Genomic DNA, 25,003 nt, shown 5'->3' with positions numbered 1-25,003 from the left:
ACACATGAACTTGAAATATTTTGACCAGTGGAGTGAAACAAACCAATTCTGGTGTTAATGTAGTGTGGTGTCAAGTTACCATATCTGGTAACCAGGTTACAAGGAGCGGTTTGGTATTGAGCATAAAATTACAAGTAAAAATCTAGATCTCAGTAAATTTCTCCCTGGAAACCATAGAGAGTTTGTCAGTATGTCTGAAAAAAATGTCAGCCTAAAATACTAACTTCAAACTGTCTTTTTTTTTCTTTTAAGTAAAGTACATTCTCCATATCACCTGGTGTATCATTGATAGGGACAACAAAAGCCATAACAAGGTGAACTGGTAAGTCCAGTTTGACCACAATACGAGGAAGAGTGGGCGTGTTTCTGATTGTGGTGGATGGCAGGTTGATTAGAGCCACCTTCCTCTCCGCTTTACTGCTGCAGATCTGCTGTGAACAAATGGTTGCTATCCCAACCACATCACTGCAGAATATGGAAAAAGAAGAAACTTTTACATTAACTTGAGTTTGTGGAACTGTCACATTTCAAGAACACATGTCGTAAGAACTAAAAGAGAAAGGTATAATAAAGCAAGCATGCATCACAAGCAATTTTCATTTATTTTTTAATTATGACTGTTTCATCATTAAGCCAATTTAGTCAGACTCTAAAAGACTGTTCGATAGTTTCAGTGGGTCTTTTAGTCCACTTGTCTTTTATTTCTAGTCATAATGGAGAAAATCCATTTACAAGTTGATCAAGCTTTGATCAAGCTTTGATCAACTTGTTCCCATAAAGCCCTAGAGTAGTTTACCACACAGTTAACCATGAGCTATCCAGTGGTATCTCTGTAGAGGCGTATCTGAAAGTGTCATTTGGCTGAATGATGAGGGCAGATATTTGTCTTTTGTCCGGCCTCTCTATGAAATGTAACACTAATGCAATTGTGATCAGACTGATTTTTCTCTGTTTTTTTCACTCAAAGCTCATAGTCTTGAGGGGCAAACCTCTCCACATTTAATATCAGGTGTATCTGTCATATTTTCTGTCACATTTTCTTTGAAAAGCTACAACCATTGGGAGTGCTACATAGTTCCTGATGTTATTCGGGATATTATATTTTCTAAAAACATGCTCTTGACAAATCTGTCAGGTAATAGTCTTTTTTTCCCTATCAGCTGTAAGTCTATATAACCTTAATGAAATACAGCCTAAACTTCTAGGTACTTGTTTTGAATATCAAATTAAAATAATATTTAAAAAAATATATTGTGTAAATGTCATTTTGGCTTGAAATTCACAATATATGACAAACAAATCATGGGAATTTTTAGTCTGTTTGATTCATAATTTTGCGTCTGTTCTATACTTTTGGAATTCTGGCTAAATGTTATGAAATTCAGTTCCATAAAGAACAGGACATGACATGGAGGGCTGACTCACCTTCTGCTATTGATAGATGTAAAAATTATTTCACAAAGAATGGGAAATGTATTTGCACCACACTGACGTCCTTCCATCCATCTTCTATCCCTGTTAATAAACCTCAGGTTCTCAGAATGCTGTGTACACATCCTGGATAGGTTGCACAAAGATACATACAATTACACACTCCAATTTAAAACTACATAACAGTTAACCTCAACTAAACTGGAGTACCTGGTCAAAAGCATCAGGAATAACATGGAAACTCCACACATAAATGCACCAAAGCCCACACTGGAGTCAAACTATATGGACATTCTTAGGCTGTAGTGCACTACACTCATTTAATTTACATAAATTGGACTTCTGCCATACTCCTTATTCACCACACAGATTATCAACTGAAGAATTATGCTCCTTTGAATAGGTAGCAAACTGCCATAAAACACAAAAGAAGAATTAGAATTGAGGAATTGCTTTATGTATCTTATACAGTTGTGTTTATGCCTGAAGATGTACTGTCCCCGTGGATGATGTGGAGAGGAGGCCCCCTCAGAGCAGAGCGGTGACAGACGCATGCGCAGTGCGGGTGTCAGCGGGTCGCTCGCGCTTGTGTTTACAGCTCGGCTGGATGCTGCTGGCTGTTGATGGTACTGGGGAAGTGCAATGTTGTGCCAACCGCCATTGGAATAAATAAAACACTCGTGGGGATCAAGGTAAGTTGCCTCACACCTGCACGCGAGTTTGCCGTCCACGTTGAACGCGACTGTCCGCTCGGCTGTGGGGGTGAAAAAAAATAGCTGTTTGTTAATTGTTACTGCTGTGCTAGCATGTGCTAGCAGGCGTAAGCTAACTAGCCACAATACACCAGTGGCCTGTATGAAGGCTGAGTCCAGCGCAGACCAGCCAGCGTATTTACTCACAATATCACTGCGAACACCTCCACACAGCACTTTGCCTCAGTCACGATGTGCTGACGGAGTAAACCGACTGAATGCTAACTGCATACCTACACATTTGCTCCGACTTTGAATCGATGACTGATGTTGCTATCTTTGCTAGCGCTGGGCAGGTTGGTGAGTGAACATGAGAGCGAGCGATATTATCGAGGTAAATGTTTTTAATATATATCTTTCGTTAAAGATAATTATATGTTAGGCGTCGTGGGATTTCACCGGCTGCAAGTACAGACAGCAGCTTGGCTTGTGTTCGGGTAGTTAAGGTAACTGACAGAATGTCATTGTCAAGTTATTAAGCTAGCTATGGCAACTATATAATCACTAACAGCACATATGTGAATTATAATGTTTGCCCCGATTTATTTGTCGTGCTTAATATTGCCTGATGGATCAGATTTCTGCTTGATATGTACAAACATAGCATGTTCAGTCTGGGGGTGTGTCCCATGGTTATTCACCTGCAGGATAACTGCTCACACAGTAATCACAAGCCAGAATAACAAGAATAAATTGACAATCTCTTGATCAAAACATCACTCAAATTCTAATGGATTAGTCTTGCTGAAGTTTTCCTATGTTTTTAATTTCAGTCATTTCAATAATTCCTCTCGGTAGAAGTGAAAGTAGCATAAATGTAGTGTCAGCATGTATGAAACGATATGTTTTTGAAGCACAATGTATCATGAGGTTATAACTTGTACATTGATATTCTTGGTCCGTCCATTGTCTACTTTGCTTTGTCCAGCTTATAGCAAGAGTGTGTTGACTATGGGTGGATTGTGAGTACACGTTGGACAGGTCGTCACTCCATCACAGAGGAACACACAAAGTGACAGGCAGTCACGCACGCTCACATTTACACCTGCAATTTTATAGTTACAAGTTAACTTCACACATGTTGTATCTGTGGGTAGAAAGTGTACTTGGTTGGTATGTTCTCACTGTGTATATGTAGAGCAGGGTTCTCCAATTCTGGGCCTCAAGGGCCGGTGTCCTGCATGTTTTAGGTTTCTCGCCAGTTGCAACACACCTGAATGCAATAAAGGCTTTTTTTACAAGCTTGATGATGACATCGACATCAGATCGAGGTGTGCTGAAGCTGGGAGAGAGCTAAAACGTGCAGGACACCGGCCCGCGAGGCCCGGAATTGCGGAACCCTGCTCTACATATACACAGTGAGAACATACCAACTTGGCACAGAACGTATAAACACAAACCAGGGTTTTTCTGTCGGTTTGAGTGCTAACCACTATGTCATAATACAAGTGTAAAATATAAATGTCTTTAAAAGAGGGAAAGGCAAGTGTTTCCCTAGAAGACACACTTGTAATAGATTATCCAATTTGACAGAGTTGATGGTGCATTTTTTGTTCACTTTAAGTTGATTTTGAACCTACAGTTGTGTACAATCAACCTTTGATCTCATTAACCAGAAGTAAATGTTGACTTTGCTTTATGTAAGTGGAAGTACTGTTATTGTCACATGATGATGGAGAGGCTCCGAATGACTGTAGAGAAAAGTCTCTTTAGTAGGCGTGAGCGCCTGGGGCTGATGACTCAGTTGCCATATAATTTCACTAGCTCTGGTTAAAAAGATTCATTCACTCCAAATAGATAAAATGTGTGATCAGTGATCACAAAGTCATTGTGCCCAGGAGCCCCTAACTTTGAATATATCATATTAAATTGGTCGTCTTTGTTTGATTAGATGGGAAATACAGTACATGTTTATCTTTAGTATCAATCTTTTAAAAGCTATGAAACAACATATCCAATTCAGTTATGCTGAATTATTATTATTATTAATATTGTTATATGTTCTTCGAGTCAAAACATTGATCAAGCTTTGCTCTAAATTAATGTGATTATTTTCATTTAATGAATTTGAAAACAAGATTTTGACTTATTTTCATTATAAACTTGGTCAAATGGACAACAAATGAACGCCATAACACTAATCGCGAAATGATCTGTTTAAATAGATTAACTGAAAAGAAATCCCACACATAATCATTACTTGAATCTTTTAGGATAAGTTGTCAGATCTTGATTTGATGACAGCATACAGCTCTGTGTTTTAATTTTAAAATCACACAGCTTTGTCATTTAATCAGTAAGTATTATCAACAGAAAATTTCTTTCAGCTAATACCAAACACTATTGTCCCTGCCTAAAATAGGATGGGTCAAACCAGCTGGTTTTTGTCTCTCTGTTAGCTCGAATAGTTCCCGTCACTGGATAACAAGGATAGTAACTCATCCAGCCGCCTCTTCATTTTGTTCCTGTTTATATTTTAGGTATAACGCTGCAAATACTGCGGGTAACACATTCACACAGATTTGTTTGTATGGAAATCTTTGCTTTACAAACAACAACAACCAAATTTACTGAAGGAATGACGAAACTGTAGCTTCTTTAACATTATTTTAAGGACTTTTTACATTGACTTCTTTGTGGTGTTAGCATGATACCAAGCACACAAAAAAAACCCACATGAAACAGAATGAAAAGAGAAGCTTTCCACCAGATATTGGCTCTCTTGTTAGCTTCCATCTGCAGTCCCCGTGGCAGGCATGAAAAGAAATTAATTGGACATTAAACGGTAATTGAAAACAGAAATATAAAGTGCATTATAACATCCACTCACAAAAAGTGGTTACTCATACAGTGGCAGTCTACATCGTAAAGTGCATACACTCTTATCCAGGGACATTCCAAGTGAAAGTCAACGCTTCAGGTTGGGATTGTGGGGAGCCTGTTTCATTTCTTCATGGCCTTGTAAAGACTGACTGTCCGAAATAATCAAAATCTATAAATAATCCTGTGATGACTCATCAGTAATAAGTTATTTGTCGTGAAGCGTCATTGTATTTGCTGCAACCAACAGTTGCTATTTATAACAGTGAATATGTTGGCCTTGAAACAGGTTTTCAGCTTATTGTTAAAAACATAAACACATGAAGATAATACATTTAATGCAACTGATGCATTTTACTCCGCCATATTCTCCTTGTTTGTAATATGACATCACATTCAGTTTTGAGCTTCAACAACTCATTTTACAAGCCATCATGGGGGGAACTGAGCCATGAGGGATTGGTGTTTCATTGCAGTTGCTGTGAATTAAGTGAAAGTAGGCTGTGTTCTGTTATTGGGGGAAAAAAAAAAAAAAAGATAGCCTCGAGCCAGACGAGACTGAAGGTACACAACTGGTGAAATAATTCTGTTGCTTTAAGGCAGTATTAGTTGTACAGTATATGGCAGCAGCCTGATCTTGGTAGGAGTCCAATAGCTGAATTGGCTTATGGCGTTTGTTTTGTAAAGTCTAACTAACATGTGACATCCACAGATGTGTCCTTGATCGTTTGATTCTTGATGAAGAGGAAAATGCTTCTAAAAGCAGTTACATTGAGGACAGGGTTAAGGTTTTCAAGCGTGTTTGCTATTTTATCTGCTCTGTTTGTATCAAGACATCACATCAACCCAATCTCTGCAGACAGCTGGCTAGCCCGCGTTAGCTACACAGCAGGCAAATGCTGAATAAATGAAGTTCACACATTGTTCGGTTCACTTCTGTGCCTTCATACCTTGCAGCTACGGATTGCGTCTCATCAGCAAACACAAAGCAAGAACCTCGCATCAGGGTGCCTATCTTTCTTCTGTGCCTATCTTTCACACATCATATCATCTCCTTCATTGTTTTGATTTATAGGATACAGTAATACGAGGCACGCTGTTTGCATGCTACACAGTAAAGCACATACAATTTGTATATGGGATCTTAAAATAGCTCCGAATAAATCCATTTCCTGTCTTCATCTTGTCTCGCTTGTGTTTCTGTTTCTTCACACTGACCACCTGCAGACTTCATTCTCAGCTGCTGCATGCTTTAACTCATTACTTGCTTCACTGTTTTTCTCCATTTGATTTGTGACTTTGGAAATTGCATGTTCTACGTGTAGGAAGGGAGTGAAATCTGAATTGACATCCCATTTTGCAACAGCCGTATTTTTTCAAAGCAACAACAAATGACTTTTCTTATCAATTCCCGGTCCACAGGGCCACCGAAACTGGTTTCGCTGCAAAGAATGTACCACATTTCTCTTGTTTAATAGTCCTTACTGCAGTGTTGTGCATGCATAGTATACCTGTTTTAAGATTTATTGGCTGCATTGTTACATAAGGATCTGTTGCTTTGTGAGCCGGTGATAATCAGATGTGACGCACAGAGGTTTACTGAGAAAATCGCACAAATACTGTACTAGGTATGAGTTTGGATTTTTAGGAATAAATATTAAATTGTTCAAAAAAAACATTGAGATGAATGTTGTTCAGTTTTGACCATTGAACAAAATACGAGTGACGTGCATTGCTTCCTGTAAATCTTTTCCAAAGCCTCTCACCCATAGCAACAGTTGTTGCATGGACATTTACACCTCCAAGTGTCAGATCACCTTGTTTATCCATACTTTCCTTTTTAAAATCAGCTACAGCGAGTACTGAGCAATGACACAACATGGCTGCAGCTTAGTGTCTCACAGAGCTCCATTTCAGTCATAAAGCAAGGCGGGCCTGCACTGAGAGCATTTTCTTTTCTAGAGGTTTTGTTTTAGAGTGTGAAACAGGAAGAGCTTCTATTCCTGGACAGCCAAATACTGCAGTGGAGCTTAGCTGGCATGAATATCAGATGCTCACATGGATAAAAAAAACTGACATTTGGACTGTTTTTTGTATGTGTTGTGTTCGTACATGCTTCTTTCTTACTTTCGTCTGAACATCTATTATTTCTTTCATTTTTCCTTTTGTCTTATTTTCTTTCTGTGCCTGGCCGATATGACTACTGTGATGCTTCGGGAAAGGGACTCTGTTGACTCTGCCTGAATGCTCTCTGTCTCTGTTTGGCTGTGTCTTCCTCTCCCTCGTGAGGTGCATGCAGGGCTCAGCTGGCAGCCTGGAACAGCCCAGTACGGCCCAGAATGGCCCAGGTCGGCTCAAAACGACCCAGAACAGCTCGCTCAGCTGGACTGTTATAAAGAGCTGAGCAATAACAACAGAAAAAAAAAAATAACCTTGGGTTTTTAGAATATATCTTTTCCCATAAACAGACAGAGGGCTGTTATAGATTCAGATCTTGTCCTTTTGTTGTGGTTCGGACAAACAACTGTTAGTCAATTGTTGCTAAAAACTACTTCACTGAAAACTAAGGTTGTCAACTTGCCTATGTTTCATCATTTAATATATATATATATATTTTTTTTTTTCTGCCCAAAAAACAACATGACAAGCTTTAAAAAATCAACATGAACTCATTGACCCTTTTGGTAAACACGCCCATAATATGCTCTCATCAATCTTAATGTGTATATAAGCTAAAAACATGCATTTGTGAGACTCTGAGACTTTGAATGTGGATGCTTTACAAGTTGTAACTCCCCTCAATAGTAAATGAGGAGGTTTCTGGGAGCTGCCTGAAGAGAATGTGACATTAATTGGGAGTAAGTTAACTGTTTTTAAGTTTTCTTGATTTCCCGGCTGCATGCATGCGCCACAATGCAGATAAGATTTATTGAATGATTTTGCCTCGAAGATATCAGGATTTATTAATGATCTTTGCAATATACAACAGGCAAATATGACATTTTCAAGGTTAAGACAATGGACAAAATTGCACTTCTAAAGCAAATTCCAAAGTAAATAAAGTGCAGCTATTTAGGGCTGGTATCACAAAGGTAGAAGGCATTACAGCTCAGATGCACTGCTGCTTACAGAAATAAAGGTAGCAGTACAATATTTGCCTGCAGATCACCACTCGTGCCAAAGGCAGCGTGGGCCAAACTAAATAACCTCCAGTAAAACACATCAGACCTTTTTAAGCCCTGAGATAATTTTCCGTATCAGTAATCAGCATCACCCTCCTGACTGGCTGGCCATGGATTGTGTGTCTTCTCGGAAGAGCGCCAAGGCACTGAAAAGGTTGATAACGAAGAGCGTAGCTTGGCAGGAGCTGGCAGAGATCTGTTGCTGAGACCAGGCAGCAAAGTAGGGTGACAAGGCAGCCATTATGTGTCTGTCGGAGCTGCCAGCCAGTCAGAGGCAAAATGTTGGGTTTGTGTTTTGTGCATGCACATGTGTGCCTGTACCACAGCTTATTTGTGTTCATAATACAGCTGCATGTGCGTTTTGTGTTTGACATTTGTGTTTGACATTAGCCAGCCTTTTTTTTTTTTTTTTGCTCTCTTATTTATTAATCCTGGTATGTTTTGCCAAAGCCTTCATAGCTGGAAGACTTGATGCAGCTCTGTGATTACTGATTCGTCTGCTAAAGCAAAACCCTTGCATTCACATAACACCTGGGTTATACACATTGCTGGCAGCCACTTCGGTGGAAAGAATTAAAAAAAAAAAAATCATAGAAATTCAATCAACACAAGATATGCAGGCAGGGAAATCATTGGTACACTAATCACACAGAATGCAAGTGTGCTAAAAATGGAAACCAGCTGTCTTTGAGCCAAACGCATTCTAAACATCCAAAAAGTCTCCCAAAGAAAAACACATGACTCAACTGAGCATTGATGCCGGTGACCTTTGATTTCTGTTGCTTTCTTTACTTTTGCTCGAGTAGCACTGTTTCCTTCGGATAGTCCTGTTTCTCTCTACGAGGGCCTCTAAATGAATCAAAGACAAAGTCGTAGTGCAGAAATCTACAGTAACTTAAACCTGCAACTATAGATGTACTGATTACCGGGGTAAAACTGAAACAGAAAAAAGGATCAGATTTATCAGAACCGGACGTTAGATGTGAATCAAGCACTCTATACATCCCCACAGATTCTCCAGTACAACATTACTGAAATCATCTTTGCTGGTGGACTGTAAGTGGGGAGTGTATAAAGAACACTTTATTTAAATTTTTATTTTTTTTTGTATGACCCATTAGATTTGGTCAAAAAATACAAAAACAAACCTCGTACATTTTCCATTACACTTTGATTTTCTTATTATAAACGATGAGAGTCCATTTCTAAGTTTGTTGTAGATTTGTCACAGTTGCTCGATTAAAGAGTGTGAAATAGTTTACTTGTGATATTCACACAGTCAAACACAACAGTCAGACTATGTAGTTACTATTTTCCTTATTAGTTTGGAACAGCGGCTAAAAGTAACAAATAACAAATACGCAGATTACTAAAGCTGGATTTTGAGGTGCATATACTTTTATGAGTATTTTAATCAAGTGTGTCTCCTACTTATGTATAATTTATATGATCTATTCTATTGAGCTGCTTTGAGAATCATGATTTATTTTTGAGTACACCAATGATTCATTTTTAGAAGTTCTGATCTCTGTTTTGTTGCTAATAACTTCATTGTTTTAACACGGCACACCCTTGCTTTACATCCTCAAACGTTTACCATAGTGTAATTGTTTTTGGATGTTTTCTTAATTTCCTGAGGAATGTGTATTGAATAAGAAAAAAAAAAAGACGGTCGCAGTAGTTGTGCTTGAATCCATTTTTTTGTACTCTTACCATCATTGTGGTATGTTGATGATGAAGGTTCACACACAGTACAACTGTCTCATGAATCTGTCTAATCACAATCAGCTAATAACACATTGTGATTGTGAAACAAACAACTGAAACCCACATTTCTATTAAATGACACAAAGGTTAAAAGCCACTTTGAAGTTACGCAGATAATTGTCATGAATTTCAGCAGTATCCTAATTCAGAAAAAAAGTCACCAACTGCATATTAACAGGTTATAAGAGGATGCTTCTAATATGCTTCTATGATGTTAAAAAAAGTAAACTAAAACAACACTCAGGAATTCGGTGTGACCCACTGTTGCTCATTTCCTCAGTTTGCTTTGGAACAATGACGACAACGAGCCCAAACTGAGAGCTTATGTTTCTGGTTTTGTGTTTTGTACCCTAATAATAACACTCATATCAGCACAAGATGTAGTACAACCTTGTAGAGGTATCCGCTAATAGTGCGGTTTATTGTGATTCACTATGACAATGTTATCTTAAGTAATGCACAGTAGTAACTGCTTTGACCTTTCTCCTTTTTAACTTTCCATTGTTGGAATTTCTTTGAACAGGAAGGGTGGGCGAAAGAGACTGAAAAGGGAACACGCAATGAAACCTTGAAAAACCCGAAGGGAGCAAGAGCAGAGAGCGGCAAGTGTTGATTAAAATGTTCTATAGTGTTGAGAGAGATGATGAGAAAGGGGAAATAACAGAGAGAAGACGGGCTGGGAGCAGTAAAAGAGAGGTGTTTTGTAAGGAAACAACCCGAAGTAGTTTACCTTTATCTTCTTGATCCTCTGCCAGAACCTTCTGTCGAGCCTTTCTTCTGTTGTTGCCACAATGGCCTCTCCCTTTATTCATTTGTTGCATCTTGCTTTAACAGTACTTTAACTGAATTCTTCTGGAAATAAGTTCCAATCAGTTCTTAACTCAGGGTCTCTGCATTTGTATTACAGACCCCGCAGGCCATAACTCTTATATTGGCCTCCTGCTGGGCTCAAGCATAGAGGCTTTTTATTATTGTATTTTAATGAAGGCTCAACTGGAGCATGGCTCTAATACCATTTTAACTGTTGGATGTGGAGTTTATTTTGGTCCAGCATCATTAACGTCTGTAACAGAAATGCATTAAATCAGGGAATTTGATACTCGCTGTAAAGGTGAAAAATGTGAGGATTACTTAGCAGAGCAGCAGCATGGATCGTGTTCATGCGGGCTGCATCACACTAAAGTGAAAACAACAATGATCATGTGGGATGGCTGTGTTTGTAAAATGGGTCTTCTTTTAATTGCAAGGTTGATTCCCGTCTCCCCGTGCCCATATGTTGAAGTGTCCTTAAGCAAAGCCCTAAACCACAAATTGTTCCCTATGGATGGTTAAAAGTGTTCCAGCGGCCATCATTTGTGTGTGTGTGTGTGTGTGTGTGTGTGTGTGTGTGTGTGTGTGTGTGTGTGTGTGTGTGTGTGTGTGTGTGTGTGTGTGTGTGTGTGTGTGTGTGTGTGTGTGTGTGTGTGTGTGTGTGTGTGTGTGTGTGTGTGTGTGTGTGTGTGTGTGTGTGTGTGTGTGTGTGTGTGTGTGTGTGTGTGTGTGTGTGTGTGTGTGTGTGTGTGTGTGTGAATGTGACTGTTGAGTCAGTACAAAAGTACTATATAAATAAAATCCATTTAGTATTTACTTGTGTTCCAGTTTTTCTCGGGGCTCAGCAAAAATAACTCCAAAATGTAGAAAATAGACTTGATAATGAAAAATCTACAATACAACGGTCATCTCAGCTGCTCTATTATAATAATAATAATAATAATGATTATAATTGGACTTCCCACAATCGGGCGATAAATCCCTTTTCTTTCACTGACGGCCTGTCGACCACGTGCTGCTCCTTTTTTCAATTTATTTATTTATCAGGGCCAGTGCAATATACATATCTTTTGTTTTTGGCCTGTGAGCTCATTTCTAAGGATCAATAAATGAATACCTTCAAAGAGATGAGAGGAGGCGTAACAATCATTTGAGCCACTTGGAGTTTGTAATGGCTCTATAACTAAATGTAGTTTGACATGGAAAAAACAAGTATACATGCTAGTTTAATAATCCCAATTGGAAAATGTAAGTTATGTATTTTGATGCAAGTATTAGCTGTAATTCCCAGTGGCAAAAATACTCTGTTGCAATCTCGGTGTCTGCAAGTGAAGATGACATTTTTATGGCCTAACGATGATCAATCCTCATTGTAGCCACAACAATGAAGTGGCTCTTCCCTGTTTTTAACCACAGTTATAACAAAAACCCAAACAGAAAGCGACTGGAGTGTGAACATTTTTATACTTTCCATCTTTGGTGTGTGAACACTGCTTTGAAACCATTTGCTTCTCAGTCAATAGCAGATCAAGGCAAAACGCCCCAAACCATTAACACACTGTGTTTAATGAAGAATTGTATACCGATACGAGTCGTTGGTGTGAAGTAACCCTGTGTTAAGGGGTACTGACATGGATAAGATGGGTGATTAGAATGAGTCAGTTTGTCATTTAATTCCTCCCTGTCATTTGCATCATCATGTCTTTGCATTGCATCAGTCTTTTTGAGAACTCTGGAAAAAAATTCTTCAATTATTTTTCAATGGTGCTCCAAATGACCTTGTCACTGACTTTCACTGCAGCTATGCTCATGTTGTTTTGTTGCTCTTTACGTTCGCACACTTTATGCTCTCTCTCTCTCTCTCTCTCTGTCTCTCTGTCTCTCTGTCTCTCTGTCTCTCTGTCTCTCTGTCTCTGTCTCTGTCTCTCTCTCTCTCTCTCTCTCTCTCTCTCTCTCTCTCTGTCTCTCTGTCTCTGTCTCTCTCTCTCTCTCTCTCTCTCTCTCTCTCTCTCTCTCTCTCTCTCTCTCTCTCTCTCTCTGATGATACTCATACAAACAGCCTCCTTCAGTCGCCTTTAAGTGATGAAAGGGCAACTAAGTCTAAATAGTAAATCATTTCACCATTTTAAGACAGTTTATGGTTCCACATTCTTAATAAGATGCTTTTCATGGATTTCATTACATCATGACTGTTTACTGCTTCTTTCCTTTATTCATTTTTCAAATTTTTTTTCTTTTTCTAGGTGATTTTGCTCATCATCTCCCACCACTTCCTCCTCCCGTCTTCCATTCATGAGCAGCGTGGCTGAGTTTAACAGCGGCAGCCATGGATGACAAGGGCTCGGTGGGGAAGATTAGCGTGTCTTCGGACTCAGTGTCCACTCTCAACAGTGAGGACTTTGTCCTTGTCTCCCGGCTGGGGGACGAGACACCCTCCTCCACTAATAATGGTAGTGATGACGAAAAGACAGGACTGAAGGTAAGATTGGTCTGGTGTAGGTGCAGGCAAGTGTAAAAAGGTGAGAAGGAGTATTTCATAGATGGAACACTGATGAAAGATTTCAGATGTAAAGTGTCTTTTTCAACTAATATCATTCGATGGTTGGTACTAAGGTACACTGAGGAAGCTCTCCTGATTATGGTCACAACGTGGCCCTGATGACAGTAGAGAAAGACATAATCATAAAGCTATAATCACAAGACGGGCTTTGCTGCATGGTTAAAGCAGCCATATCAGCACTCTTTAAGAGTGCATTTCAGGCCTCATCGCATAATTTACCAAAACGTATCGATGTTCCTTCATCTGTGTATATTTGTTAGCGAGGTAAAGGGGAGTCTGGGGACTAACCAATGCAAGGATTTAAGATACCAGTTTTAATTATGAGTGTATGATGTGACCCCACAAAACACTTTTGACTGTATGACCTAAAAACAATAATGTTGGAGCACATTTTGTCATCAGAAAAAAATGTGAAATCTTCTATTGAATTAATTAGATTACTACAATTCATTGACAAAGTCTTACCGATATCAAGAATACATTTTTGTGTCCCGTGAGTAAAGCTGTGAAAGCTTTGTTAGATTGTTCACTTTTAGAGACCCATTGTAGGCCTGAAACTGAAGAATATTTTTTGGCAGCGACTCTCTTTTTCTCAATTTTAAGATGTACAGTATACTTACAGACATGTTCTTAAATGCCTCTTCAAAAGGCCAACACGTGGGATCCGTTTTGAGAAAACATGACAGTACTCAGCACGGCACATTATTCTCCATAATGGAGGGGTTTTTCCACGCAGAGACAAATTTGGCACTTCCTTTAGCCATGCTTGACATCATGCTGTCCAGCCGTGTGCCTGTAAGTTGCTGCAAAGTCAACAAATATTGCATCTTGCTTCAACCGGATATGTGTGTTTTTTTTTTTGTTTTTTTTTTATGATATTTGAAATTATGTTGGTATTATCATGAACAATATATTTCTGTAATTCAAAATATTCGTACAAATTAATTGAGGGTTTCAAAGTTAATCTAGTCCTCCTACTCACTTTGAGACAGTACTTAAAACTTTATTGGGATGTCACTACTGTTCCATACAAGTTGATTTGCTAAATCTGTGTCTGAGTCTGTATCAATATTTAATATTTGCGATTTGTACAAAAAAAAAGAAATGGTGGGCAGGTGTTCTTGTTAAAAGGGATAAAAATATTAAGATTGAGGATATATGATCATGTTTTATAGATTCCTTCATGACAATGTTCATCTTGACCATCCTTTTATACATACAACAACTTCTAGATAATACTCCTCTGATACTCCATCCATAACCATCCCACTAACCATTTCTTAATTATTTGCTTTCTCACAACCTTTTTTTCATAGTTGGTCTTACGTGTTGTTTGTGTTTATTGTCTGTTGTACTCGCCACCTATACTCTGGATGTCCTTCTATGTTTGTTGACGTGTGTCCAACATATTTATATGTTAAAAGCACAATACCGGTATGCTTGCTCGCGGTTTAGAACTTGCAGTATTGTCATGAACCTGTAGGAAGTGTTTTAAGAGTAGAAGTGTTTGTAACTTGGTATTATAGTTGAGTAGTGAGTGAAAGAGGCACGTGAAGGATACAGCCAAATTCCACACAGAGAAGAAAAGTCCCATGATGTTTGTACTTTTTTTGTGAGCTGAACAGTTGCAAATGTGTTTATGTCAACCAATTGAGAGCAAATTAACCTTGGAAAGTCATCGCCCATCTTCAGTTGTAATCCACATGCCGTATTTGGTTCATTGCTTACAGGTTTTTGCACAGTGCAGCGATGCAACATTGCTGGCTCTCCTGTATTGTTCAGTTCTCTGGATTTCACATTACCTTTCATTGGGTGTACTTGGATTGCAGGCTCACATATTGACACTGTGTCCATTAGTCTGTCATCACTGTATCTCTGTGTCCTTGTGCAGGAAGTTAAATGTTGCGAAGGTACCAGAAGATGGCGCCAGTAGAGCAGGGTTACTGCTTATACAGCGGATAGCAAGATGCTCAGCTCTGTGCCATTTGAAGTGCTTGTGCACAAGATGGCATTAGTAGAAGGATCGGGGGCTTTTGGCTTTGCTGTCATTCTCAGCTGATATCATGATGAATAAAACTGAGTACCTGACCTGACAGCCATCCACTGTTCTCAGTATGTTGTGGTGAAATCACTCCATCCACTGACCGTTGGCCATTCAGACATCATGTTTTGGCTTCTGCCGACACGCACCTGTGCACATCTCCCTCTCAGTCAGCCCATCTCAGTCAGGAGAGGAGTCAGTGTGTGTCTAAACTTGTTGTTTGTTATGCAGGTGATTTCTGAGGAAGGGGTCAGCTTTAAGGTCAGTCTCTTCTCTCTGTATCTTTCTCTTGCTTGTATGAATATTTCTCTTTTTCCTCATGTGATGTGATTTCGTGATGATTGTGTCTGTGATTATTTGTGCCTCTTGTATAATTGCTATGTGTTGAGTGACGGCTATTGTTTTTTTAACTACTTTGGTGTTGATGACTTGGCAGAAGTAGATACTCCTACTATTAGACTGCACTATAGTAGACTGCCCAGGCTTGTAGCGTCACTCGGCCCACTTCAGCTGCACAGTCGCAAAGTGTGTTTTTAGCTGAGCTAATAGCTGGTTTGTGTCAGATCCTATTATAAAACAAAGCCAGTAGTCAAACAGCACTAGAACTATATAAAGACAATTCATATACTTCAGGTTCCCTCAATATAAATACATTTTGTGAGAAAATACTGTTTGTTACCTTAACCTTTTATTCAGGTTTGCAATCTTCAAACAAGCACTTGCCACCAGAAGATTTGATAACAAAATACACCAGAAGTATAAAGATCACTGTCACATGGAATCTAGCCACTGCTTAGCCCCAAAGTTGCAATTTTATTTAGTTTACTTTATTTTCCTATAAAAATCTATCCTCCTAATTTGACTGTGAACATACTATAATCTCATGATTCTAGAATCTAATTGTACATTTTGACTTCGAAGGCTGGCTTTGGTATTATAACATACCATCTTTGAAAGTCCCTGTTGTGACATCAAAGCATTCAATAGCAGCTGCACGGTTCTCGATTTAAATTCAATTAAGTTTTGTTTATTTGTATTGCACTTATTATATCATAGTAATCTTATAACACTTTATATGTGAATCAAGTATAAAGGAGATAACTCTCTGCAATTCTAGATGCACAAGCATAGGTGATGGAGAAAGGGGAAAAAAATGGCCTTTTAATAGAGAGAAACCTCCTGAGGAACCAGCCTGAGTGGTTATAATGTGATGCAGTATCAGTCGTGAGATAAAACATAAGCTAGTTGTAAAACACAAGACTGTATTTTAGTCACCAAACCAAATCGGTACTTTATTTGCACGGGTGCTCGAGCTTTAGTATCCGTCATACAGTGGATATTTTAAAAAGGACAGAGCCATATTATTAACACAGTTGTTGTAAGGAAAGGCTACCAAACATTTTTTTACAATTTTGTGCACCTCATCTTTGTTTTCTGGTTTGCTTACGCACTCCAGTGAAGCCAAACGCTGGCAGACACCCCCATTCCCACTGTCTGTCAGAGTAAAGTGCCTTCATAATGAAAGCAACGGCAATTTCCCAAGTCGACTGTATTCTAGAAAGTGTCTTATGTATGGTTTTGTGCAACACCTATTTTCGACAACCTCAGATCCGGCAAAACTTTGGGCCCTTTCTAATTTCTGTCACATCCGCTAAGAAAGTACAATAGCCACATCTGAGTATTAATCTCAAATACCACAAAACAACAAAATCCTATGTTTTTAGTTTGGTACGGCAGTCTCTCTGCGGGATAGGTTAAATCCTCCGTCTCCTCCTGAGCCATAGAAACAGGGCTGCGCCTCATTTTCAGGCTTTTCATGGCTGGTTCCACCTTGAATTTGCCCTTGGTGTTTATGTGTCCTGTTATTTCGCGCACAGTCAGTGTTGACTCTGCTCTTCTGGTGTCTTGATGGCTGTATGTCACACCTGTAACGGACTTACCAACTAATCACTAATACTGGGTGAAATGAAGACACAAATCTGATGGCCTCCTTCAAACAAGGGATCTTGACCCTTTCAGCACACTGCACTGAATTGTTATCGCTCGTTGATCCGCTGCACATCTGTGCAAGCTGTAACAGAAAATACAAACGCAGTAGATGCTGCCTCATGGTCTACAGTTTGATGCTATGGTGATTATCACAATGATTTTCAGAAATAAAACTCTCCATGTGTTTAAATTCCAATGTGTTATCTATGCCTTTTGGTGGTGGTTTCATATCTGAGCCTGTGTGTGCTTGTTGTGTGTTTTTGCACATCTATGTGTGTCGTTATGTATCAGATTGTGGGGAATGGAAGTGAGCAGCAGCTCCAGAGGGAGTTAGAAGATGTCCTCATGGACCCGTCGGTAGCTGACGCTGGGCTCGGATCAGGAACAGGGATGGACACTCTGGGCGGGACTGATCATGGCCTCCCCATCACAGCATCCCCTGTACCGCCAGGCTCTGACCCTCTGAGTGCGCCGTCACCCAAGTTGGAGATGGTGCTTCCCGTTCAGACAGCCCAGGAGAGCGAGCTCAATGAGAGGTCGTACAGAGGTGAGCTCGGATGTGACCGTTTAATCCTCATATTCTTCCACTCTGAAGCTCACAAAATGGGTCTTATCTTCAGCTTTAAAGACTTTTTAAGACATTAGCAGTGATATCTGAATCATAGACTCTAAGTCGTTCTACTTTCATTTTGATTTCCATGCAGCAAAGGACTGTTTCCATTTTCTTATTACTTTGCTCTCTCGATTTGTTGCTTGGTTGACTTGATATTTTCTTACTTCACCTACCCACCTCTCAACGATCTTGCATTGTCATTGCTTCTCAGATGAGGATGCACAGCTATAAGATGAAGTCATAACATTGTCCTCTTCGTACCACTCCCTTTCTTTCTTTTTATTGCGGCTCAGCAGCAGATGAATCCTCATCCGATGGAAGTCCTTGCAGTCCCATTCCAGATGAGGACAGCGTCGTGTTCAGCCAGCTGACTTATCTGGGGTGTGCCTCGGTTAATGCCCCCCGGAGCGAGGTGGAGGCTCTCCGTATGATGAGTATTCTCAGAGGGCAGTGCCAAGTCCCGCTGGATGTCACACTCTCTGTGCCAGGCGTGTCCGAAGGCACCGTCAGGTAGAGAGACATTGCTTAGATACATGTATGACATTGGGTTTTTAACTCGTTCTTGTTTTGTCCATTCTACTAGTAAATATAATTCTCTCAATGCTGGGGTGGTATAGATTGATTCCCCTGGCGATGATAATAATAATTCAGCAGAAAGGGGTGATGCCTAGACCAGAGGGTGTGTTCTCCTATCCCTCCCAGCAAATTGCCCTCTGATTACATGCATGATTAGCTCCAGTTCAAAAACTATCAAGATAAGTCTGCATACTTGAACAGACATCACTCACACATTAGTACAGTTTCTTAGTAACAATATTTTAGGTAGAAAATAACATTTTATTGCTATTCTACCAGATTATTGGACCCCAACAACAGCACAGAGATCGCTAACTACCCCATCTATAAGATTCTGTTCTGTGTACGAGGCCACGACGGCACACCGGAGAGCGACTGCTTTGCTTTCACTGAGAGCCACTACAATGCCGAGATCTTCAGGATCCACGTGTTCCGCTGCCAAATCCAAGAAGCGGTAAGCAAATATTGATCAAACCATTGCTGACTTGATAAATGCCGCACTCTCTTCCATGCTAAGGTTGTAAAAAAAATTCTCATTTCATTTCTCTTATTCTATTCTTTTCCCGAATTGCTGACTAACTCCTAATTTGGATAGCACGAGAAATATTAAATATTATATAACTTCACACCTCAAATTGTTGCTGTTCAGTATACCAAATGGGGGAGCAGGAACTCCTCGTATAGCACTTCTGAATTCTCCTCTCTTTACTTCACTCTTTGCCATGTCTTTTTCACTCACATACATGTACATGTGCACACTCACGCTGCCTGTAGCCCTAAGTTGTTGAGCCCTCTGAAGCCCGACCTGAAGGGTCTGGTGTCAGTGCGGGATCTTATCCAGAACTCCCCCAGGGATCACGCCATGCACTGCAAGCTACGTTCTGCATTAGACATACAAACCCTGCACACATTTGCCAAAGCCACCTCGCAGGGAAGAGAAGAGCTGCCATGGCTTGTATGCAGTGGTTTCTGTACAAATCTGAAAGGAGAGAGGAGGGAAAGCACTCAAGAAACTAGGTTAAAGTATGGCTTCAATGTTCACTGACCTAATTTCTCCCTCATGCAAGCACTTTTCAATGTCATGAAGAGCCTCTAGACAGACACTACTTTATCAGTCCAGTTTCATTCTCCCACCCAGTTTGCCAGCCACTTAACTGTGACTCACCTACTCACACCAACACGCTCAACATGAACCTACTGGTTTATGCACTCATTTAGTGAAAAATCAAACATCCCCCCCCCCCCCCCCCCCCCCCCCCCGCAATCGTATTGTTTCCTTCCATGTCTTCCTTCAGACCCCCGAGCAACGTGTCACTCCACACTGTCTCCAGCTTTGTTGGACCTCACAATTTCATTATTAGATTGTAGGGAGGCAGCCTATTGGTTACCTCTTCCTTTGGGAAAAAAAGCTGCTTAGTCATATGCTTTACATTAACCACCGCTCCACAGTATGAACTCCTAAGACATTTTAAAACACTGCCTCTTATTTAGGTGTTTTTACTCATTCATTTAAAAGTCTATTTTGGGGCAGGTCAGCTCAAAGACTAGTTCTTTGATAAATTTTAGTTTGGAAAATAACATTATCCTACATGATGACTTAAAAGTTTTTGCTGTCCACCACAGAGGTCACATTATGACAGGCCTAAGCATGAACTTAATAACAACACTATCAAGTTTTAGATCTAGTAAAAATTTAAATGGATGAAATATAATTCTTTCTGCTCATTTGCAATATGTATCTAGATTTTTAATTCATATATTATTGTTATATGTGATTAAGATATTTCTGTTCCGTAAATTCTGCCTCATGCATGCATGCAAGCAAGCACACAAAGCAAATCAAGGCAACCACCAACTCTTCCTCCCCTGTGCCAGACCTCCTAGTCTGACCCCAAAGGGACTTTGTAACAACGCCCAGTCCTCTCATGTTAATACAGAGTTCTGTTAAGTTTCATGCACATCAACTTCTTTTTTGACCGTTAACTTGCTGTTTAGCGGTATATCATTGACTTCAGTTCAGCTTAAATGGATTTATTACGAGATGTAATTACATTTCGGAAGACAAAGGCAAAGAGGCCAATGAAAATAATTGTGTAGCTGTGCCATGGCTTTTATTAAAACATGTCCCAAAGCTTCATGTCAGTATGATTAGAAACATAATGCTGCCAAGTCAAAAAAAATCTGTGTGAGTGGGAATAACTTAAAGCAATGGAAGGCTTAACATTTTCCAGATCTGTTAAGGCTACAGTTAGAGGCAAAGACTTAATTCAAAAGGTCTCAAATGATTCATTCAAATAACTCTGAGATGATAAAACTTGATTGTTTGATTTGTTTTCTTTTACCAAGTTGGTTCCATGTGTGTTTCTTTTACCTATTTGTCAGCATGTTGTAGGAAAATCACCGGCCAATTTCTTTATTAAACTAAAGAGCGTTGCAGGGGAAAAGATTGACCCACTATTATTTTTCACTAAAATCTTTCAGGGAAATAAAGGAGAGGGCAATTGACAGACTATAACCTCTGCATCTTAAAATCAATTAAGTCACTATAAAGTGCAAAAGCAACAAAAAACAATTGTTGAAGAAATACAAAGACATGTATAGTAAAACTGCACTTGCAATACTGCAACTGGACACTAGGTGCTGAATGTAGAAAGACAATGGATAGAAAAAACGTGTACTTGTGCTGATAATAGCAGCTGTCTTGTACTGTGCATATATTTGGAGCAGAGCTACTCGTGTCCCTGTAGAGCTCTTTCATGCTTCACTTAAAAAACAAAAATCCTTTTGGAGACATTGAAAACTTGTCAGTTTTTACTTGTGGTAATAATGAGAAGAGTTCAGAACAACAGCTTCATTGTACGATACATCATTATACCATCGATACAGGGGGTAACCCCCATCCTACTTGACTCTTCTCTTAACATCCAGTCCCCCTGTTGTTTCTCGATAAATAAACTCTCTGCAATCCCCCAATGTTCCTCTCCTGTACTGGGAATATAATAAAGGCTTTGTGTTGGAGAGGTTACTAATAGCTTTATGCCCTGGTCTTCCAAAAAAAAAAAAAAGTAAAAGAGACAGCGGTGTTATTTATTGATAACAGCAGTTTCCCCCCACCATCCCCCAGTAACCCCAAAGCGCTGCTGTTTACCAGAATTTGAAATAATCTGAAAATCTAAAAACCACTGTGCTGCGAGTCTCGAGTAAGGTTAAAGCGGTGTTTATCATCGCACATCTCTTTGGTCATAAACAGAATATATAACATTTCTGCTAAATGCAAAACTCCTCAATGTAATGTCGGATCAGTGGCAAAATACAGTTAAAAAATGTAAATAAATTATTACCCCTCAGTGTTTCCACACTTGGCAGACTCCAGCTGCTCCTCTTTCACCCACTCCTCTTCACGGTTGAACATTTAACAGTAGTCCGTTCTTAGAAGACTGAGTTCTCTTGGTTTTTCTATGCAAATAAGAGCCATACATACACACTTGAAGATTAAAGATACAAAAATGGATTGTGGAGTTGATTTCATCTCAGAATAGTTAATGTGCAGTCAGTAGAGTAGTGGGTCAGACATTTGTTTGGTCCCACATTATTAGAACTACATGTGTACAGAGGTCTGGGGGGGGGGGGGGGGGGGGGTCAGCTACATTTAATGGTTTTGATTGCTGCTGCTGTTTTTGATTGACCAAAAAATATCTTAAATTTAGCTATTCAAGATGTTAATCTTTGTACTCAAGCAAAAAACAAACCGCACCGTGCTCTCCTGTTGATTGTGTTCATTGTTTCCTCAGTGGATGTTTTCGTATTTGATCTTAACTCTGGCTGTCTTTTAGTTATGTTGACGACTAATGAGGAGAGAGAAGGCCATGATTTCAGAAAGGGAATAGTACATTTTCCACCTGAATGAATGGAGAATTTTTTTATTTATTTTACTTATGTAAATCTCTCTCTCTCTCTCTGTAAAACTCTCTGAGACCATATAGGACAACACCACTTCTACAGACTTATCAGGAGAAAAAGTATGTCTTATATTCAGACCAATACAAACACATGTGCAATTGGACAAATACAACAGTGTAGCTGTTTTGCCTTGTTGGCACAGTAGAAATTCTAGTGATGCATTAAAAGGTTTCATTTTTATTGCAGATCCAGCCACAATTATTACTCCGTTTTAATAGGGACTTAGAATTCATCTAAACAACTGTTGTTGGTGAAAGATGATGAGATTTGAACATGGATCATTTAATGTTTTTTGACTTCAAAGGGTCAGAATGTCAATTTTATGTTTCTGTCGTGAGAGTCTTTCAGATGATTGTAGCTTAATATTTCTATGTGTTGGTTTCTCCTCCAGGTCAGTCGGATACTGTACAGCTTTGCCACGGCGTTTCGACGGTCCGCTAAGAAGGCAATTCTGTCATCTCAGCAGTCTGCTCCGCTTACTCCTGACAGTGACTTGTTTACCTTCACCGTCAGCCTGGAGATCCGGGAGGATGATGGCAAAGGCACTTTCAGGTGAGATACCCACTCGCAGTGACGCGTGGGCTTTACACACCGACGTGGGCTCACTGTTCACTGTCTCATGTGACCACATGGAGTTATGAACATCAACTTCAGCCAGTAATGCAGCCTTTGTTTATCTATCTTTTCAAATCATTTCTCTATAATTGCAAAATGTCTTGAAAATATAAAAGGAGTGGTTCAACTTTTTAACAAAATGGAAAAAAAGAGGTAAATTATTGAAAAGGGCATATCTGAAGTTAAAGTCAGAGAAATAATTCATATATTTGGTTGTAAATAAATTTGAAACTGATTACCTGAACAGTAAGAAACAACCGATTTCTGTGGTAAATAATTTTGAAGTGAGACAACTTTCATAATTTCAAATTTTTGGGGGAGGATTTTAATGTATAAAATACATAAACAAACAAATACATAAAGTGCTTATGCAACTTAGAAACCATTGTCAGAGCAGCACATATAGGTATAACGTTAGTTGTCGCCATCATTTGAATATTCTCAAAATAATGAAATGAAAAAATTGAATAATTATATGAAAATCTACATTACTGGACGACTACAGATTAGCAGAAACAACTGCAGAGAAAGGTGTAGTACCTAAACGGGATTGAACTGACACTCCGGAAGCTTACTGTGGGCATATTTGTTATGATTTCTAACACAGATTGATATTTAATAGTATTTTTCACTTTTATTTTACATTCACTTTAAGTGTGTTTTGGTGATTATCTGAGAGTAGATGAATCAACACTTTAGCACTTCATTTAAACATATTTTTCTTCTTTATGCCGAGTTCAATACAGTTTTTTTTACCTTCAACTAGGTAAATGATGTAAGAAATCAAAATTTAAGCAATAATACTTTAAACACTCAGATTATAGAACACAAAAAAATAGTTCCTGTGGTTGCCTCCTTTTCCTTTTGTCTGGGTTTGCCATCATACTGAGCCTGTTCTGTGTTTTTACACAAACAGCCCGAGATCCTGCTTATTTGAAAAATAAAACAAAACAAGCAAAAACACGCCTGTGGATATATTTAGCCAGGACATTTTTTCTCCTCATTAGCTTCTGGTTGATTATTTTTAGTGTTCTGAATTCCAAGCCAGCAGCTTAAACATACAGGTTCACATAGTCTGTTTTTTATGTGTCCTCGAGATAAGTTCAGGAATGTAGAAACTGGATGAAGTTATATTTTTTATATAAAACAAAAAAAAAGTCTTGGATTTGTTTTTCTGTCGTAGTGGGTCGTTGGCCAATAGAAGTAGTTACACCACAAAACTGGTTTGTTTTGTTTGATCTGATTGTATTTATCTTACTCGGTTAAGTCAAATTAAGTCCTTTTTCAGCATTTCCTCAGGAATTCATATCAGTGAGGGCTTGAGGAATGTTGATTACAGTTTCTGTCTAAAACTTGGTTCTTTTCCTGCTTTGCTTTCAGTGCAGGAAAAGAACCAGTGCATATTTGGAAGTGGCTGTTATTCACACGTTTATTTTGACAAATGGGTGCTTGAGCCATGATTTGTTCTGTTATAGGCATAAAGTCAAGCATAAAAACGCACTGGTTGGTTTGTGTTATTTGGGTAAACGCTGTTGGGGTCATTGTTTTCCCCCCCGAGCTGCTGATATGAATAAAAACAATTTGTCTCTTGTCTGCTTGGAAACGTATACATTTTTGTGTGACACTGTGTGTGTTTGGCAAATGTATCGTTGTGTTTTAATTTTCAGCGCCGTCGCGAAAGACAAGGACAAGCAGAGCTTCAAGCTGCGGGCTGGATTAGACAAGAAGATTGTCATTTATGTTCAGCAAACCTCAAACAAGGAGCTGGCTATTGAAAGGTATAGTAAAGCGCACATGCGCACACACTGATTTGAGTTTCATGCACGGCTGGCATGCAAAGAGAGCTGGAAAGATTGAAAATATATTAAATAGTCTTAGAGATTTTCT

General features: G+C 39.2%; 1 protein-coding gene across 4 annotated transcripts in view; it reads left to right on the top strand.

The window, feature by feature from the left end:
- The first annotated feature begins 2,009 nt into the window (after nucleotides 1-2,009).
- rabgap1 (RAB GTPase activating protein 1) overlaps nucleotides 2,010-25,003 on the top strand; it is a 74,889-nt gene continuing 51,895 nt past the window's right edge. The window contains exons 1-8 of one of the 4 annotated variants that reach the window (XM_080476655.1): nucleotides 2,010-2,123; nucleotides 13,006-13,241; nucleotides 15,595-15,624; nucleotides 17,644-17,899; nucleotides 18,262-18,475; nucleotides 18,821-18,995; nucleotides 22,893-23,053; nucleotides 24,784-24,894. In XM_080476655.1, coding sequence (XP_080332781.1) covers nucleotides 13,089-13,241; nucleotides 15,595-15,624; nucleotides 17,644-17,899; nucleotides 18,262-18,475; nucleotides 18,821-18,995; nucleotides 22,893-23,053; nucleotides 24,784-24,894 — 1,100 coding nt within the window. In that variant the 5' untranslated portion in view covers nucleotides 2,010-2,123; nucleotides 13,006-13,088. Of the gene's footprint in view, nucleotides 2,124-13,005; nucleotides 13,242-15,594; nucleotides 15,625-17,643; nucleotides 17,900-18,258; nucleotides 18,476-18,820; nucleotides 18,996-22,892; nucleotides 23,054-24,783; nucleotides 24,895-25,003 lie in introns of all 4 variants that reach the window. The other 3 variants (XM_080476654.1, XM_080476657.1, XM_080476656.1) reach the window with 3 other exon arrangements.

Source organism: Lipophrys pholis, assembly GCF_963383615.2.
Source record: "Lipophrys pholis genome assembly, chromosome: 12".
NCBI classification, from domain to species: Eukaryota; Metazoa; Chordata; class Actinopteri; order Blenniiformes; family Blenniidae; genus Lipophrys; species Lipophrys pholis.
Note: the sequence above shows the minus strand (reverse complement) of the source record. Positions and strands in the feature narration are given on the sequence as shown.